The sequence below is a fragment of the Canis lupus genome, chromosome 26 (assembly GCF_048164855.1).
Source record: "Canis lupus baileyi chromosome 26, mCanLup2.hap1, whole genome shotgun sequence".
Classification (NCBI taxonomy): Eukaryota; Metazoa; Chordata; class Mammalia; order Carnivora; family Canidae; genus Canis; species Canis lupus.
The window spans coordinates 27,880,660-27,899,287 of NC_132863.1; the positions used below are offsets into that span (position 1 = coordinate 27,880,660).

An 18,628-nucleotide genomic window follows, 5' to 3' on the forward strand; every position below is an offset into this window, starting at 1 on the left:
ATATGCCAAAATGTTAACATTAGTTATCTCAGGAGAGTGAATATGAGAAGATTCATTTTTCTTTTTCTTTTCCTTATTTTAATAGGAGTTTTATAGTTTTTAAGCACTTTTTAAAGATTTTATTTATTTATTCATGAGAGAAAGGGGGGGGTGGGGAGGAGGCAGAGACATAGGCAGAGGGAGAAGCAGGCTCCATGTAGGAAGCCCGATGTGGGACTTGATCCTGGGTCTCCAGGATCAGCCCCTGGGCTGAAGGCAGGCGCTAAACCACTGAGCCACCCAGGGATTCCCCTATAGTTTTTTTTTTTCCTCTATAGTTTTTATAAATATAAATACACTATATAAGTATATATAAATGTTTATTATAAAAATATAAACAAATTTATATTATAGTCTATAATACCAGTTAGTTATATGATAAAGCAATATCAAATGTTTAAATATTTGTTAAAATGGAGGAATATGTTGGCTGACTCAGTAAGACTCCTTGTACATACCTGTAGCTCACCATTAAAAACCTCCTGGATAGACTGGATCAGCCTCTCAACATTGGCCTCACTGACGGGGCCCTGTTGGGTCAGGTGTCTGAAGCTATCTATGAACGATTCTTGAGAGAGTCCAGTGATGTCAAAGATGTCGGAGTCTAATACCAAAAGAAACACAGCAGATGACACCTACGTACTACACAGAGTTTTATAGTCTAGTGCAGGGATCCACCAGATGTCAGGATAGACGTGCCCTGGTCTTATCTTTACTATCTGCTCTGCAACCTTGACCAAGTCCCTTCCACACTCCAAGTCTGTCTTCCCAATGACAAATTCAGTGTACTCTTAGGGCCTCCTAAACTACAAATATCTTTAATACTGAGCTATAGTAGAGTGGTGAAGAGCATGGACATCTCAATCTGAGACTAATGTGAATCCTGGCTTTACCCTTTATCAGTTGTATGACCTTTATCAAGTTAGTTTGCCTCTTAGAACCTTAGTTTCTTCACCTGTAAAACAAGGTTATCACAAGGATTAAGTGAGGTAATGAATAAAAAGACATCTCAGTATGTGGTCCAGAGTAAGCACTTACATGAGAGATATTATTAAATACAAAACTCAAGGACTCTGTAGTGACAAGAGCTTAAAATCTAGTAGCAGCCCTTTGCTGATCTCTTCCCTGCAGTAGGTACTTGAGGTATCTCCTTCCAGACCTAGGATATACTTTGTTTAAGAGCACAGGTTCTGGAGTTGGTCTGCCTAGTCTTGGATCCTTGCTCTGCTTCTTTCTAGCATTCTGACCTTGTGTGATCTTACTTTTTCTTGGCCTATTTCTTCATTTCTAAAATAGGATGATAACAGAACCTACTTCATTTGGTTGATACAGAGCTAGCACCAAGGAAGTGTTAGTAAATATTGTTCTTTCGTTGAGTGACAATAATTATGGTGGCATCGTTTTCCTCTTCATATAGCTTTACATCTTTACCTCCTCTGCTTCCCCAAACCAAATCCTTTACTCTTATTGGGGAAACAGTCTTACTATTTTCCCCTTAACACACCCATCGTCTGAGGGTTTTTACCACTCCACTTTTGTACCCTTTTTGGTCTTCTGAATTATGGCCTATTCTGCATTGTCACATTCTTCTCATGCACTAGAAGCCTTGTTCTCATTCACCTCTCATGCTTCTCCTTGCATGTTTCTCCTTCTTCCCCACCTTCCCTTCTTCCTACCTCCTTTGCCTAGGTAGCTCCTACTCATCCTTCAGGACTTTGCTCCAGGATGCCTTTCTTGAATCCCCTCTTTGTCTATTTTGACCAAGTATCCTCTTGGCTGCTAAAAAACTTCTTTAGGGACACCTGGGTGGCTCAGGAGTTAAGCATCTGCCTTTGGCTCAGGGCATGATCCTGGAGTTCCAGGATCGAGTCCCACATCAGGCTCCCTGCATGGAGCCTGCTTCTCCCTCTCTGTGTCTCTCATGAATAAATAAAATTTTTTTTAAAAAAACTCTTTATATCTTTATATTTGCTCCCTATCCCCATTCCCAATCACCCATATTAAAATAAGTTCCAATCATTTATCTACAAGTACATTGTATCTGTTCTGTTATTACTAAATCTGTAGCAGTTAGTGTTTATGGCATAGTAGGCTTTGATAAATATTTGTTGAATGAGTAGAGAAATGGATAAATGTAGTTCCTTAAATAGTCTTTCCTGTCTCATGTGTATGCTCTTATATCTACCTGGAATGTTCTTTCCTCTGCTTCTCCCATGGGTTGCTTTTTCATATCCCTGAGGCCTCCTTTAGGTTTAAACAGCACCATCTTAAACAGGTGTTCTCTGGCAACCACGACTTAAAATAGGTTCCCATCTCCCTTATTTTTTGTCTTAGCTCCTTGTATAATTCATTCACAGTATTAAGTACAATTCGTGATTTCTTTACTTATTTTGGTCCTTTTCAGCAAATTCTAAGGGCAGGGACCATGTTGGTCTTGTTCATTGCTGTATATGCAGTCACCGGTACTCAGTAAATGTTTGTTGAATGAATGAGAGATATTCTGTAGCCCAATCAAGGGTCCACCCACAGCCACCTTTTGCTTCTGGTATCCTAGTACTTAGGCTCTGTGCAAGTCTGCAGGATTATCTATCTCAGTTTCCTATATGTCTAGATAAATATATTTTATCTCACTGTGCCAATCATATTCCAAGGTCTTATACTCAGGGACCAAATTTACCGTCAAAGTCTAGTTGAGGGCTCTCTCTCATCCAGCAACTTGACTTGATCAGAGATTCCCTTTTCCCCACCTCCCTCCTTAAAAAAAAGAATCCTTTCTCCTTTTTACCTGTAAGTTCAAGGCTACTTGGATCTTTTTTAATATCCTCTAAGTTGCTCAGCTGCAAATCCACACTTCCTGAGTCATTGTCAGAATCACAAGGGATCACTACTTCTTCCTGACTACAGATCCTAGGAATGAAGAGGGGATTAGAAATATTAGTATTTTATTTTCTTAATTTTACTTATTTATTTAATTTAAAATCAATTAACATATAGTGTGTTATTATTTTCAGAGGTAGAATCTAGTGATTCATCAGTTGCATATAACACCCAGTGCTCATTAATTACATCGAGTGCCCTCCTTAGTGCCCATCACCCAGTTACCCTACCCTCCACCTCTCTCTCCTCCATCAACCCTTAGTTTGTGACCTATAGTTAAGAATCTCTATGGTGGGCAGCCTGGGTGGCTCAGCGGTTTAGCACTGTCTTCAGTCCAGGGCCTGATCCTGGAGACCCAGGATCGGGTCCTGCATCAGGCTCCCTGCATGGAGCCTGCTTCTCCCTCTGCTTCTCTCTCTCCTCTCTGTGTGTCTCTCATAAATAAATAAAATCTTTAAAAAAATCTCTTATGGTTTGTCAAGAAATATTAGTATTTTAGGATTGCTTCTGTCTCGTCGCTCAAGAGAAAGCTTAAATGTCACCTTTTCAGAGAAGCATTTATTGATCATCAGTCTAGGTTAGGTAGCCTTTCTCTACCCCAGTTCTACAGTTGTTTTCTTATTTTTTTTTCATAGTATTTAACCATTATCTATAGTTATCAAGTTCATTTGTATTTGTTGACTATCTTTCATCAGATTATAATCTCCATGAGGGGAGAAACCTTGTCTACATGGTAATGGTTGAATTCCCAGCACCTAGCATACTGTCAGTCTCATGGGACATGAATGGATTGGTAAGAAATACTATGTTGCTGTTAAAATAAACTAAGGTAGAATACCCCCTTCCCCTAACTTCCCTTACCCTTTCCTACTTTTTCTTGTTTCTTTTTTTTTAAACATTTATTTTTTTTAAGATTTATTTATTTATGATAGACATAGAGAGAGAGAGAGGCAGAGACACAGGAGGAGGGAGAAGCAGGCTCCACGCCGGGAGCCCAATGTGGGACTCGATCCCGGGACTCCAGGATCGCGCCCTGGGCCAAAGGCAGGCGCTAAACTGCTGAGCCACCCAGGGATCCCCTTTTTCTTGTTTCTATAGCACACAATACTTTCTAATATATCATTTACCTATTTTTGATTATTGTTTATCGTCTGTTTCTTCCTGCTAAAATGCAAGCTCCATGAAGGCAAAGATCTGTGGCTACTTTGTTCATGAATATATTCTAAGAGACCAGAATGCCTGGCATATGGTAATCCTCAATAAATATTGGTTGAGTGAGTGAATAGATCTTTATTTGCTGAATGTTTAGCATGTATTAATGAATGAAAGAAGCAAGTTGTCAAACAATGTATGTAAACGGTGTGTGAGTACATACAGACACACAGATACACATAAGTGTTGGGATACATGTAGAAAATCTTTTGGTATTCATTTTTAAAAAAGATTTTATTTATTTATTCATGAGCGACGCAGAGAAAGAGGCAGAGACAGATGGAGAAGCAGGCTCCATGCAGGGAGCCTGATGTGGGACTCAATCCCGGGACTCCAGGATCACACCCTGAGCCAAAGGAAGATGCTCAACTGCTGAGCCACTCAGGCGTCCCTCTTTTGGTATTCAAACCAAATGTCCGTGGAGTGGAATTTTTTTAAACTTTTATACTACCTGATTTTTTTTTTTTAACACTGGCGTGAGTAGTAAATATTGACAAAGATGTGGAGCAAAGAACTCTTATAAATCACAGTGTAAATTGGTGCAACCATTTTGGAAATAATTTGGCATTATCTAGTAAAGTTGCAAATGTGCCTATATCATGACTCACTATTTTACTCCAAGGGATGTAGTCCAGTAAAACTGTTACCCATATGCATTAGGAATATATACAAGAAACTTCACAGCAGTAGTCATCATAGCAAAAAACTAGAGACACACAATGGCTTACCAACAGTAGAATAACTGTGGTGATTCATCCAATAAAGTGCCATACAGTAGTGCAAATGAATGAGTCCTAGCTATCCACAGCAATACAGATAAATCTTACAATGCTGAGAGAAAAAAGAAAGTCACAGAAAAAATACGCAGTAAATTCCATTTATATAAAGTTAAGAAAATGTAAAAGTAAACAAATACTATTTGAAGTTATAAACACAGTAAAACTATAAAGAAAAGCAAGGAAACAATATAATCTATAAACTTCAGGATAGGGGTCTTTGAGTGGGGGGAGAAGGTGATAGAATGGGTAAGACTAGAAAAGGGACTTAAAAAATGGTTATGTTCTTCTTCTTCTTCTTTTTTTTAAAGTAGGCTCCAATCCCAGTGTGAAGCCCCACGCAGGGCTTGAATTCACGACTCTTGAGAGAAGGATCTGAGCTGAAATCAAGAGTTGGATGCTTAAGTGACTAAGTCCCCCAGGAACTCCTGTGCTTTCTTTAATAGGATAGCAAGTACATAATTTCACTGTATCATTCTTTTTTCTTCATTTATGTATTATAAATATTGTTTTTTCACTTAGTCAATAGTAAATAAAACAATTTTGGGGGAAAAAACTCCAAACTGATAAAGTTTGAGCTTCTTCCTATGTACTTATATATCTTTAATAATTAAGAAAAACTAGTTAATTAAAAACACACAAACCCTCTAAGAGTAAAATGGCTCTGTCATACAGTAGGTCATAGAACTGATTTTTTTAAAAAAGCTACAAATCTGTTGTACCATTTTATATTTCCACCAGCAGTATATGTAAGTTCCAGATGCTCCGCATCCTTGCCTGTATTTGGTATGGTTGGTCTTTTTATATTAACTATTTCAGTGGACCTGCAGCAATACCTCATTTCAACTTAATATACAATGCAGTTAATATGTAATGATGTTGATTATCTTTTTATGTGCTTATGTATATCTTGATGAAGTGTTTATTCAGATCTTTTGTTTGTGTTTTTTTACTGGGTTGCTTGCAGTGAGTGGTATGCTGATAAATAAAACATTTAAAACAGACTCTTTAAGTGTAGTTTTTAAGTGAATGCTGGTTGGTATTTTCATTTACATCAATGAGTAAGATGTAACTGAAACTTCAGAAGTGACTTCTCTGAGTTGGATAATAGTTTTCAAACCCTAGAACAATATTGCCTCAAGTTTTTGGGCTATTTGCAATGTGAAGCTTATAAACATGACACACATCTAACTTTAATCTCTCTCACTCTTTTAAAATATTTTAATTTATTTGAGAGAGAGCAAGAGAGAGCACAAGCAGAGGGGAGAGGGAGAAGCAGGCTTCCCACTGAGCAGGGAACTTCATGTGGGGCTCAATCCCAGGACCCCAGGATCATGACCTGAGCCAAAGGTAGACATTTAACTGGCTGAGTCACCCAGGCGCCCCTGAATTTAATCTTTATTAACATTTCTCCATCATTAAGTTTAGACATAACAAAGCAAAAAATCAAGCCTTGGTGTATAGCATTCATTGATTCTATGGTGTAAATATTCCCATTGTGGACAAAGTCAAGCTACCAATGTTACTTTAGAAAGAGATGTACAGTAGCACACCACCATATAATTTTTCCACCATATAGATGCAATAGATATAAGCAACCACAAAAGCATAGAAAGTGATAAAATAATAACAAAATGATAACTTTGGTTTTCAATAGACTTTATTTCATTGTAAGTTTGTATAATTTAATTTTTCTAAATAGCTGTATTTAACAACAATTTTGTAAAATTCTTGCTAAATGTAAAGGTTTTATTTATTTATTTTTAGAGAGGGAGTGTGTGAGCAGGAGGAGAGGCAGAGGGGGAGCAAGAAGAAGAGGAGAAGAATCCCATGCAGGCTCCACTCTGAGGCCGATGCAAGACTTGATCCCACATGCAGGACTTGATCTCACAACCCCGAGATCATGACCTGAGCCAAAACCAAGATACTCAACAAATTGATCCACCCAGGTGCCCCTCTTCCTAAATTTCATAAGTGACTCTTGCAAGCCAGTATGAGATGGCTCCAGCACAACACTGGCGGTCTTATTATTGAGTTGGAAGAGGTGTGTGTGTGTGTGTGTGTGTGCACGCATACACACGTGCGTGCATTTGTGTGTGTTTAAGATTTATTTGAGGGAGGGAGGGGGGCAAGAGTCAGAGGGAGAGAGAGTCTCGAGCAGAGTCGGAGCTGAGCAGGGACCCTGAGATCAGGACCCTGAAATCAGGACTGAGATCACAACCGGAGCTGAAACCAAAAGTCTGAGGCTCAACCCACTGTACAACTCAGGAGCCTTGGAAGGTTTTTTTTTATATATTCTGTATCAGCACCATTCAATAGAACTTTCTGTGATATTGGAAATGTTCTGTAATTCTGCACTGCCAAAAATGATATCCAGTAGCCACATGTGGCTATTGAGCATTTGAAATGTGGCTAGCACAACTGAGGAACTGAGTTTTTCATTCTAATTAATTTAAACTCAAATATCCGCACAGAGCTAGAATCTAGTTTACTGAATAGCACAGTAGTACAGAATAGTATCCTCTATTTGGGATAATAATATCTGGAACACTAATAATAAGACTTACTACATTATGCATACTTTATATGTTCACAATAGTTAAAAAGCAGAGATTATGGAGTCAGGCTGCCTGGCTTCATACCTTTTAGTTCTTTTCTCTATAAAATGAGAATAACAGTACAAACAGTATAAACCTCACAGAACAGCAATAAGGAGTAAATAATGTACGTAGAGCACTTAGTACACTTGTTGGACTATCCTGTAAATGCTCGATAATTGTAGTTAAGTCACTTCCATTTTTTTTTTTTTTAATTACTGAGTGATTCTTATTTTAAAACAAGCAGGTTGTTTTGCTCTCATAAGTCACTTTTTTTTTTTTTGGTCACTTCTATTTTGATCCTGTTACTTCTGTAAAATTGGGCTACTATGTTCCTCAAAGTCACTGTACTAAGGAGTACTAAGTCCGCAGAGATGCTTTGCAAATCAAAGAAAACATCACTCGTAGCTAAGTTATTAACAAGCGAAACAATCTTTGGAAGCAACTGCCATAATTTCCTAAAGAGAAACAAAAGAGGAGGGGAGGGAAGGAAGGGGGTAAGGAGGGAAGGCAGGCAGGCAGGCAGAAGGAAGGCAGAAAGAAGAAGAAAGACAGGAAAGAAAGACAAAAAGACAAAGACAAGACAGGAAGACAGAAGGAAGAAAAAGAGAAGAAAAGAAAAGAGAGGAGAAAAGAAAAGGAGAAAAAGAGGGAAGGGAGAAAGAAAAGAAGAAAAGAAAAAATCGAAAAGAGGAAGAGGGAAAGGGAGAAAGAAAAGAAAAAGGAAAGAGAAAAGAAAGAGAAAAGAAAAGAAAAGAAAAGAAAAGAAAAGAAAAGAAAAGAAAAGAAAAGAAAAGAAAAGAAAAGAAAAGAAAAAAGAAAAAAGAAAACCCCAGCCCTAGAACACTACCGGCTCTTCCTTACTGGACCCTTTCCATTCCTTTAAAATTGGCCGGGCTGCAGAGAGCCGACTGAGTGACGGCGCAATTGGCCAATCAACGCGACTGGCCAATCAGCGGAAGCCCCGTTTCGGGCCCGCCCCGACGCCTCGTCCAATCGCGCGCTGGTAGCGTCCGGATTAGGACCGTTGCGAGACGGCTGGTTCCAAGTGAGCCAGGTCGCGGGGGGAGGGAAGCGGGCCTGTACGCGAGGACCGCGGCGCCCTTTGCGCGCGGGGACTGGAACTGGGGCCGCGGTTCCTGGGACCAGCCCTAGCCTGCGGGACGGCGGGGGCTGACCTGTGCCGAGATCCCATTCCAGCACGCGCAGTCTGCTGCGAGTCCCTGGCGTCCCCTCCGGCGTGCTCTTGGAGCCACTTTCCCGAGCGGAAGTCAGCCTGCGGCTCCGGCCCTGGTGGGACCTGCTCGGAGGAATGGCGTCGCCGGGTGAGGCGTAGTGCATGGCTCGACCACGGGGCCCCGCGGCCGGCACGCCTTGGCGAGTGGACGCTGGTGCTCGCCACTCGGGAGCTTGCCAGGCGGGAGCCTCTCCCCCTGTAGGGCAGGGGCATGGGCTCGGGCTCGGGCTCGGGCTCGGCTCGGGCTCTTTCGGGGTCGAGTGCGTGACGGAGGGCGGGCGGAGCGGGTGGGACTGCGGGCGGGCGGCGGTGGGGTGGGGGCCAGTGCGGCGGGGAGCTACGGGTGCCCCCGAGGCCCACCCGCGGCCCGCGGTCAACTCTTACGTCTGGCTTCGCCCATCCATTTCACTCGCGGCGGCTCCCGGGCGGGGTGACCTGAGAGTAAGCTTTTGGCCAGGTCGTCCTTCTTTGGACCGTGGTTTCCAGTTCAGTTTAAAAAAAAAAAAAAAAAAGGAGCAAAAGGAAATCACTCACCTCTCTGGGGGCTTAGGGTATAAATTCTTAAATTGGATTCTCCTGCTGCAAACTTGGGAGTCGGCCAAGTGTCCGTTGTATGCTCCAGTCCAAGTTCCTTAACCCTCTTCATCTCAGTTTCTGATCTGTGGACTAGGTTATTAGTCACATCATCTGCCGAATAAATTGCTGTCCTCAGTGAGCTGATCCTCGTGCATAGTGTAGAAGCGTGCACGGCCCTGAGCAAGCATCAATAAAGCTAACTGCATTGCTGCTGAGCGGACCCTGTGCACGATGGACTCTCACGTAGTCCCACAGCGGCGTGGGGGGAGGTGTACTACTATTTATATTTGACAAAGAGGAAGACGCAATTTCAGAGAAGTAACTTGCCCAAGATGACCGTGAATAAGAGAGTGGGTCATTGCCCCATTTTTTGAAAAGTTGAGGGTTAACAGAGTAGTTAAACTTTGGATCCACACTGCCCGCATTTGGGGTTCTCGGTTTCGTGTCTTAGGGCAGTTAATTCCTAATGAGTCTCCATTTCTTGATCTGTAAAAGCACACTCACTTGGATGTTGTGAAGATTGAATGACTCAGTACATGCCAAGTACTAAGCGTAGTATGGGCATACCCCACACATGCTAAGTGCTCAGATTTTAGCCAAAAATGTTGTTGTTGTTAATTCGAGGTGGGAAGATGAGGATTCTGACACAGACGCCGTGTTAGGGAAATTTATAGTCTAGCTGGGAAAATGCAAGTCCTCATTTCCTAGATCTTATTATATTTAGTACATGCACATACACAAGGCACTGGGGACTCCACATTAGTGTCTTGACTCCTCTTTTTCTTACATTGCTCTATTCTTAAGCAGTTCTGGCTTTGACCTTGAATTCCAGCCAGACTCTGACGGCTTCTCACCTCTACTGATGTCACCCTGGCTGTGACCACCATCATCTTTTTACTTGGATTATTACTAACTGGCGTCCCTCTTTAGGTCCTTTCTCCTGCCTAGTCTCAAGTTTTGTGTATTCTCAACACAGTGATCCTATTAAATTGTAGGTCAAATCACTCCTCTTCTCGAAGTAGGAGTGATTTGACCTACAATTTAATAGGTCAAATCACTGGACTTCTACTGGCTCCTATCTCACTCAGTAAAAGCCCGAGTCCCTAGAAAGTTTTAAAAGGCCCAGGAGATTTGGCCTCTGCTACCTCTGTCATCTCTTCCATACCTTTCACCCTTCACTTATGCTATACTACTACTACTGGGTAGCTATACTTTCCTCTTTGCTAATGTCAAAAATGCTATATATATTGTTGATTCAGGGTCTTTGCATCTTGAGATAGTTTCCCCCAAAATATCTTTGTGACGCTCCTTTTCCTTCAAGTCTATACACAGTAGCTTTATTTCTCAGACCTTCATAGACTACCATATTTAAAATCGTAGCTCTTCTCAGATAACTCTTCCAGGCTTTAGTTTTCTCCATAGCACTTTTCACCTTCTGATGTGATAAATGTTTCCTTAGGTGTGTTGTGTGATATCTTTCTTTTCCCACTGGAATGTAGACTTCATGAGGCTTGGGGTGTGCGTGTGTGTGTGTGCACACGCGTGTGTGTTTCTGATTCCTGCAGAAGTATATACCAAAAATAGTGCTTGGTAGGCATTCAATAAATATTTATTAATGAATACTCCACAATATATTTCCCTTTGTAGTGTTTTAAAAAGATCTTCCAAATTCTTTAGATTATTTAACATATGCACAGGGATTTAAATAGAACTAGCATTCGTAGAACGATTCTGAGTTACTGCTAATGTAGGCATTGTTTCTAAAACATTCTCCAAAAAATAGTGGAGTGTAAACTCTATAGTTAGATTTGAGTTTGAGTCCAAGATTGTCTGCAGACTACTCTCGTTCTCAGTTTTCTTTTCTTTTTTTTTCTTTTTGTTTTTAAGATTTTATTTATTTGCTTGAGAGAGGGAGAGAACAGAGAGGAAGTGGGAGAAGCAGACTCTTTGCTGAGCAGAGAGCCCCAGGGAGCCCAATTCAGGGCTTGATCCCAGGACCCTGAGATCATGACCTGAGCCAAAGGCAGATGTTTAACTGACAGAGCTACCCAAGCGCCCCTTGTTCTCAGTTTTCTTATTTGTCAAATAGATAATAACGATGCCTTTTAAAAATTTTTTAAGGATTTCGTTTATTCATGAGAGACACAGAGAGAGGCAGAGACATAGGCAGAGGGAGAATTAGGCTCCATGCAGGGAGCCTGATGTGGGACTCCATCCAGGAACCCCATGACCGTGCCCTGAGCCAAAGGCAGACGCTCAATTGCTGAGCCACCCAGGCCTCCCTTGATGCCTTTTTTAAAAAGTAATCTCTCCACCCAACATGGGACTCGAATTCACATCCCGATATCAAGAGTCAATGCTCCACTGACTGAACCAGCCAGGTGCCACCTAATAATGCCTTTCTTATGGGATTCTAGTTGAAACTAAATTTGAAACTATAGGCAGAGGCTTTAGACCATTACCTTATGATTACAGTAGTGCTCCCTCCCTCTTCTGCAGAGCATACTTTCCAAGATTCCCAGTGGATGCTTAAAAGTGCAAATAGTACTGAACCCTTATATACTATGTTTTTTTCTACACATACATACCTATGATAAAATTGAATTTATTTTTTAAACTTTTTTTTTAAGATTTATTTTTATTTATTCGAGATAGAGAGAGAATCAGAGACACAGGCAGAGGGAGAAGCAGGCTCCATGCCAGGAGCCCGACGCGGGACTCGATCCCGGGACTCCAGGATCGCGCCCTGGGCCAAAGGCAGGCATGAAACCGCTGAGCCACCCAGGGATCCCCATAAAATTGAATTTATAAATTAGGCATAGTAAGAGATTAACAATGCTAACTAATAATAGAAGAACAATTATAATAATACAGTATAATAAAAGTTATGAGAATGTGGTCTCTCCTCTCAATATCTTGTCCTGTACTCACTCTTCTTGATATAGATGCCTACATAATAAAATGTCACCATGATGAGATGAAGTGATTGTGATGTAGCAGTAGGCTACTGCTGACCTAACAATACCAGACCGTGGTTGAGTGTGGGTAGCTGAAACCATGGGAAGTATGGATAAGGTGGTGGGGGTGGATACTGTGCTGTTAATTGGATAGCCAACAATTCATGAGCAGTCATACAATGTACCACTCGTAATTGCTTCCTGTCTCCTGGAGCATAATAGACAAAGATTAATTTTTCTTTTCATTTATTTAGCAAATATTAATATACTTCTGTGTGCCAAGAAATGTGTAGTCCTTGGAAATACTGGTATATTCAGAAGAAACTATCTGTCCAGAGTTTAGCAGAGGAATTAGACATTACAGTATTATAGTTGTGAAAAAGACTACATAGAGTACAGGTTGCTATGCATGGATATAGCAACAATAGTGACGGTAATAGAAATAGCTAATGTTTATGTAGTTTTTGTTATATGCCAGTCACTGTTGTAAGATTTTTCTATGTTAACCCATGTACTCCTCATTACACTTCTGAGGTGTAGGTACTGTTATTGTCCTACTTTACACTTGAGGAAACTGAGGAATGGACTGGCCACATTGTAACTGACACAGCCACATGGCTAATAAATGGCAGAGCTAGGATTTATTTATTTATTTATTTTTAAGGATTTTATTATTTAGAGAAAGTGTGCAGGACACCTGGGTGGCTCAGTGTGTGATCCTGGAGTCCTGGGATCGAGTCCCACATCAGGCTCCCCACAGGGAGCCTGCTTCTCCTCTGCCCGTATCTCTGCCTCTCTCTATCTCTCATGAATAAATTAAATTTTTTTTTATTTATTTATTCATGAGAGACAGAGAGAGAGAGAGGCAGAGACACGGGCAGAGGGAGAAGCAGGTTCCATGTAGGGAGCCCAACATGGGACTTAATCCCGGGTCTCCAGGATCAGGCCCTGGGCTGAGGGTGGCGCTAAACTGCTGAGCCACCTGGGCTGCCCCAAATAAATTAAGTCTTAAAAAAAATTAAAAAAAAAACCTGGCCACAGAGGTCCCATTCTTCACTACTTTATGGTATGGGGGACCTAACCCAAGGAAGGGCTGCTGGGGAGGCTTCTTAATGAAGAGATTACTTGAACTAAAATCTGAGAAGAAAAACTTGAAAGTTGAAGTAAGGGAAAGCACAAAAAAGTGCTGGGTAGGGAAGAACACGATTTACAGCAACAGCCAGAGATGGAGGGCAGGCAAAGTGAGGGAAAAGGTCGAGTGAGAGGCAGGTGTGGCCCTGGTGAGGAATCCGGATTGGGCCTGTCACGGAGGCATAGGAGTTAACAAACATGCTTGAGATAGCAATGGTGTCATGGGTCCTACCTGGAGGACCGTCCTTCACATGGATGAAGACCATGCCCCCCACTTACCCAGGAATTCTTTTTTTTTTTCTTTAATATTTTATTTATTCATGAGAGACACAGAGAGAGAGACACACAGGTAGAGGGAGAAGCAGGCTCCATGCAGGGAGCCTGATGTGGGACTCGATCTGGATCTCCAGGATTACACGCTGGGCCAAAGGTGGTGCTAAACCACTAAGCCACCCGGGCTGTCCCCAGGACTTCTCTCCAAGTTAAAACCTCCCAGTTCTCTCCCGCTTCTTCACATGTACCAAGGTTCCTGGACCTTGGTACACACCATCATTGGAACTATATATAAAACTTCGGAATTGTTTTGGAATGTACTTAATAGTCCTTTCCCCCAGGTGCAAGCACTGTCTTCCTGTTGGCCCTGACAATCCTAGCCGGTACCCAAGCTCTGACGCCCACTCACTACCTCACCAAGCCTGATGTGGAGAGACTGAGAGCCTCACTGGACCGCCCTTTCACGAGTTTGGAATCAGCTTTCTACTCCATCGTGGGACTCAGCAGCCTTGGTGTCCAAGTGCCAGATGTAAAGGTAAGGCCTTTTTTTATCTTGGCCTCATCCCTTCACTATGTTACTTTTGTGTACTTCAGAACCAACTTTTGTTCATTTAAGGATGACCACGGCTAATATAATAAATACTAATTTCAATCTGACAGATCTTTTTTTTTTTTAATGCTTAATGTATGTTTAGGACCAGGTGTTTTTGTAGGATATAAAGAACAAGTCTTAGAAACTTTACTTTTTACTTTAAGCTTTAATATTGCCTCTAGAAACTATTGCTATAGTTCTGAGAGAGACTGTACAATACCACATGTACTTGTTAAGTGCCCTGTATATGTGACTTATAAATAATAAAGGAATTCAAGATGGGGACATTCATATATATTAAACACTGATAGTCACCACATTAAGCAGTTTTTTTCTTTTTTATGTTTTTATTTATTCATGATAGACACACAGAGAGAGGCAGTGACAAAGGCAGAGGGAAAAGCAGGCTCCCCATGGGGAGCCCTGTGCAGGATTTGATCCCAGGACCCCAGAATCACAACCTGAGCCAAAGGTTCAGTTTGACCACTGAGCCACCCAGGTGCCCCGCATCAAGTAGTTTTGATATCTTTCTTGGATCTTTGATGAAGAAAATGCATCACAACTAAAACTTTTCCTGGATTTAGGAAAAGATTCAGTCTTAAGTGAATTTATATTTTATTCATTATTGTAGCATGGACAGCTAGGGTAAAGAATTTAAGGCCAGGTTTCTCATACAAATCTTGTATTTTCTTTCTTTCTTTCGTTCTTTCTTTCTTCTTTTTAAGATTTATTTATTTATTTGATAGAGAGGAAGTGTGCATGTGGAGTGGGGTAAGAGGCAGAGGGAGAGAATCTTAAGCAGATTCCCTGCTAAGCATGGAGTTCAACTTGGGGCTCAATCTCATGACCTGAGCCAAAATCACAAACTGGCTACTTAACCAATTGAACCACCCAGGCACCCCTGTGTATTAGTTTTCTATGGCTGTATAACAAATGACGATAAATTCGATTATTTAAAATAGCATTCATTGATTAGCTAATAGTTCTGTGGTCAGAAGTCCAGGCAGGTTTGGCAGGGCTCTCTACTTAGGGTCTCACAAGATCAAAATGAGAGTGTTGGCCAGGTTAGGCTCTTATCTGGCGGCTCTGGGGAAGAATCTGCTTCATTCTCCTTTAGGTGGTTGACAGAGTGCGTGCAATTCCTTGTGGTTCTAAGACTGAAATCCCTGTTTTCTTGTGGGCTGTCAGCCAAGGGCTGTTCTCTGTTCCCCAGGGCCACCCACATTTTTTCTTATGTTGTCCCATTTAAATCAGAAATGACATGTTGAGTTCTTCTTTCTCTTAAATCTCTCTGACTTCTACTACCAGTTGGTGAAAACTCTCTGCTTTTAAACTATTTTTTAAGATTTTATTTACTTATTTATGAGAGACAGAGAGAGAGGCAGAGACATAGGCAGAGGGAGAGGGAGAAGCAGGCTCCCCATGGGGAACCTGATGCAGGACTTGATCCCACGATCCCAGGATCAGGCCCCGAGCCAAAGCAGACACTCAACCACTGAGCCATCCAGGCATCCCAGGACTTGTTTTCTTAATCCAGTCTGACGATCTCTGTCTTTTAATTGGGGAGTTTAGTCTGTTTATATTTAATGTAACTCTACAGTTGGATTTAAGTCTACCATCTTATTATTTATTTGCCTTGCTTTTTCCTCCTTCTTTCCTGTCTTAAATTGAATAATTTTGATTATTCCATTTTACCTCTTCTGTTGACTTTTTAGCTCTACTTTTTTCATATTCTAGAGATTGTAACATGCAATCATAATATACTTTGAAATATTACTTCAGTATGTTACAAATAACGAAAGAACCATATAACAATGTATTTACATTTAAACTCCCATCATTTGTACTATTGTTTTCACACTTTTTACTTTCTTAAAGATTTTTATTTATTTATTCATGAGAGACATACACAGAGAGAGAGAGAGGCAGAGACACAGGCAGAGGGAGAAGCAGGCTCCATGCAGGGGGCCTGATGTGGGACTCGATCCTGGGTCTCCAGGATCAGGCCCTGGGCTGAAGGCGGCGCTAAACCACTGAGCCACCTGGGCTGCCCCACTTTTTACTTTCTTTTAAGCATCACAATCTATAGTCCAGTGTTTCAACTTCATATAATTTTTCAGTTTTATAATTACTTATGGCAGGAGGGTAAGTTTAATACCTTTAACTCTGCCATGGCCAGAATTGGAATCCCAGTTTATATTTTGTAATCCATGGCAATTATCTTTTTTTCCTTTTCTTTTTTTGAAGTATAATTGATATACAATAACAGTTGTTATTCTTTTTAATGCTGTGAATGTCCCATTTTAGCCAGTGGGCCAAAATGTCTTTCTGTGTGTATTTTTTGGATGTTTTTATGTGATCCAGTAGTCAGAGTTTCTTTCTTTTTTTTTTTTTTTTAAGATTTTATTTATTCATAGAGACAGAGGGAGAGAGGGGCAGAGACACAGGCAGAGGGAGGAGCAGGCTCCATACAGGAAGCCTGACGTGGGACTCGATCCCGGGTCTCCAGGATCACACCCCAGGCTGCAGGTGGCGCTAAACTGCTGCACCACCAGGGCTGCCCCCAGTAGTCAGAGTTTCTAAGGTCGTAGGCTTGCTTTTACGTTTCCTGCCCCAGACTAGAATCAGTAATTGCTATTGATTTATTGAATGCCTCATATGTGCTGGGTACACTGGATATATTATCTTGAGCTAATTGTCTTAATTCTATATAGTCAGAAATACTATTCTATAATAGAGGAGGAAATGGAAGTTGAGAGGTTAAGTAATTTGTGTGATGTCTGCCAGCCATCATCTGAATACATATAGCAGAAGTCTTGACAGACTATGGCCCCCAGAGTCAAATCTGGCTTGAAGCCTGTTTTTGTAAATAAAGTTTTATTGGAACACAGCCACACCCACTCATTTATATATTGACTATGGCTGCTTTTCACTTTAGCAGTAGAGTTAAGTAGTTATTAAAGAGACTATCTGGCCCAAAAAGCCTAAAATATTTATTCTGTGGTCCTTGGCAGAAAGTTTGCTAATCCCTGCTATATAAGGTCCACACTCATTCAGGTTTCTTTTCCTGACAGCTGTCTCTTGCTTCTGCCTAGTATTTCCTTCCTGTGCATGACTGCATTGAGGAAACAGACTTTTCCTTGTGATTCCCATGTTATAAATCCTGTAGGTGAATGTACCTCCTGGTAAAATTAGTTCCACTCAAAAGAAAGAGGGCAGGCATTGGGGCTAGTTAGCCCAAGTTTTTGATTCTGGTTCTACCTCTCTGTGAAAGGGGAGTTATGATGCCTTCCTCACAGGATCTTTATTAACGGTGAAGTGAAATCATATTATGCCAAGTGAGTGGCCCATAAAAGCCCCTTCAAGTGGTAGTTATCATCTCATCATCATCAATATGTTAAAACTATTTATAATCTACTCAGGCAAATTCAGACATTGCTTAGTGCAGATACTGCAGTGTATAGAAGGCTGCAGTATCTGTAGAGAAGGGGATGCCTGGGGATGAGAGAGAGCAAATGGGGAGATACAGTGGAGTAGTCTTGACTAGTAGAGGTTTTGTATTGTGAGGTACAGGAGGTAAAATTGGGATATTAGGTAAATGTTGAATTTTGGTAGATTAGAATGCAGGAAGAGTGGTATCTACTGGTCATTTTCAAAGTTATGTGGAACTGTACGATTCAGTCTAAGAGAGGATCATGGAGGATTGAGCAGCTCTCCTGTTAGCCAGAAAGGTACCTTTTTCTGTCTCATGATTTGGAGTTCCATATGGATTTAGATTGAGCACATAGCCCCAGAGGTGTTCTCTGCTGATGTCCTGAGTTTGAGGGGACATTGGTCAAGGCTTAAGATGTAGATTAAAGCCATCCAGATAACTGCCGTGTAGTATGATTTGGAGTAATTGCATGATTGGGCCAGCTATGGCTTTATGTTTATAAAACATTCTCTAAAGTCAGACTGCTAAAAAAAATTAAAAAAAAAAAAAAAAAAAAGACTGCTTGGCTTTAAGATCTTGACTTCAGAACTAAACAACCAAGTGACCTGCGCAGTTACTGAACCTTTCAGAGTCTGTTTTCTCATCTGTAAGATAGAGATAATTGCAATAGTCAGCTCATGGGTGATGTATGTTAGGGTAGTTAGCATGGTGCTGGCATGTAGCGAGTTATGTACTAAGTATTAGTGTTCAGTTAGCTTTATTATATAGTAGAAGGGTTAGTGTACATTGACATTTTTTCTCAAAGTGACATCCCTATTGCTTGATGTCTAATTAACACAGAGTGTTCAACAGATAGTTGTTGAATGAATTGTAAATGTTAGCTTATTAGAAATGGAAGGTCTCAAAAATGTCTGTTGATCAGAAAATA

At 41.0% G+C, this 18,628-nt stretch overlaps 2 protein-coding genes across 21 annotated transcripts in view; one reads left to right on the forward strand and one right to left on the reverse strand.

Moving 5' to 3' along the window:
- Positions 1-9,022, reverse strand: part of MROH8 (maestro heat like repeat family member 8) — a 58,990-nt gene extending 49,968 nt beyond the window's left edge. For 9 of the 19 annotated variants that reach the window (XM_072800946.1, XM_072800959.1, XM_072800952.1 and 6 more), the window contains exons 1-3: positions 8,680-9,021; positions 2,825-2,946; positions 498-643 (exon numbers count right to left, since the gene is read on the reverse strand). In XM_072800946.1, coding sequence (XP_072657047.1) covers positions 498-643; positions 2,825-2,946; positions 8,680-8,951 — 540 coding nt within the window. In that variant the 5' untranslated portion in view covers positions 8,952-9,021. Of the gene's footprint in view, positions 1-497; positions 644-2,824; positions 2,947-4,856; positions 4,960-8,679 lie in introns of all 19 variants that reach the window. The other 10 variants (XM_072800954.1, XM_072800950.1, XM_072800944.1 and 7 more) reach the window with 5 other exon arrangements.
- Positions 6,552-18,628, forward strand: part of RPN2 (ribophorin II) — a 59,977-nt gene continuing 47,900 nt past the window's right edge. For both annotated transcript variants that reach the window (XM_072800963.1, XM_072800964.1), the window contains exons 1-2: positions 6,552-8,826; positions 14,017-14,210. In XM_072800963.1, coding sequence (XP_072657064.1) covers positions 8,814-8,826; positions 14,017-14,210 — 207 coding nt within the window. In that variant the 5' untranslated portion in view covers positions 6,552-8,813. The remainder of the gene's footprint in view (positions 8,827-14,016; positions 14,211-18,628) is intronic.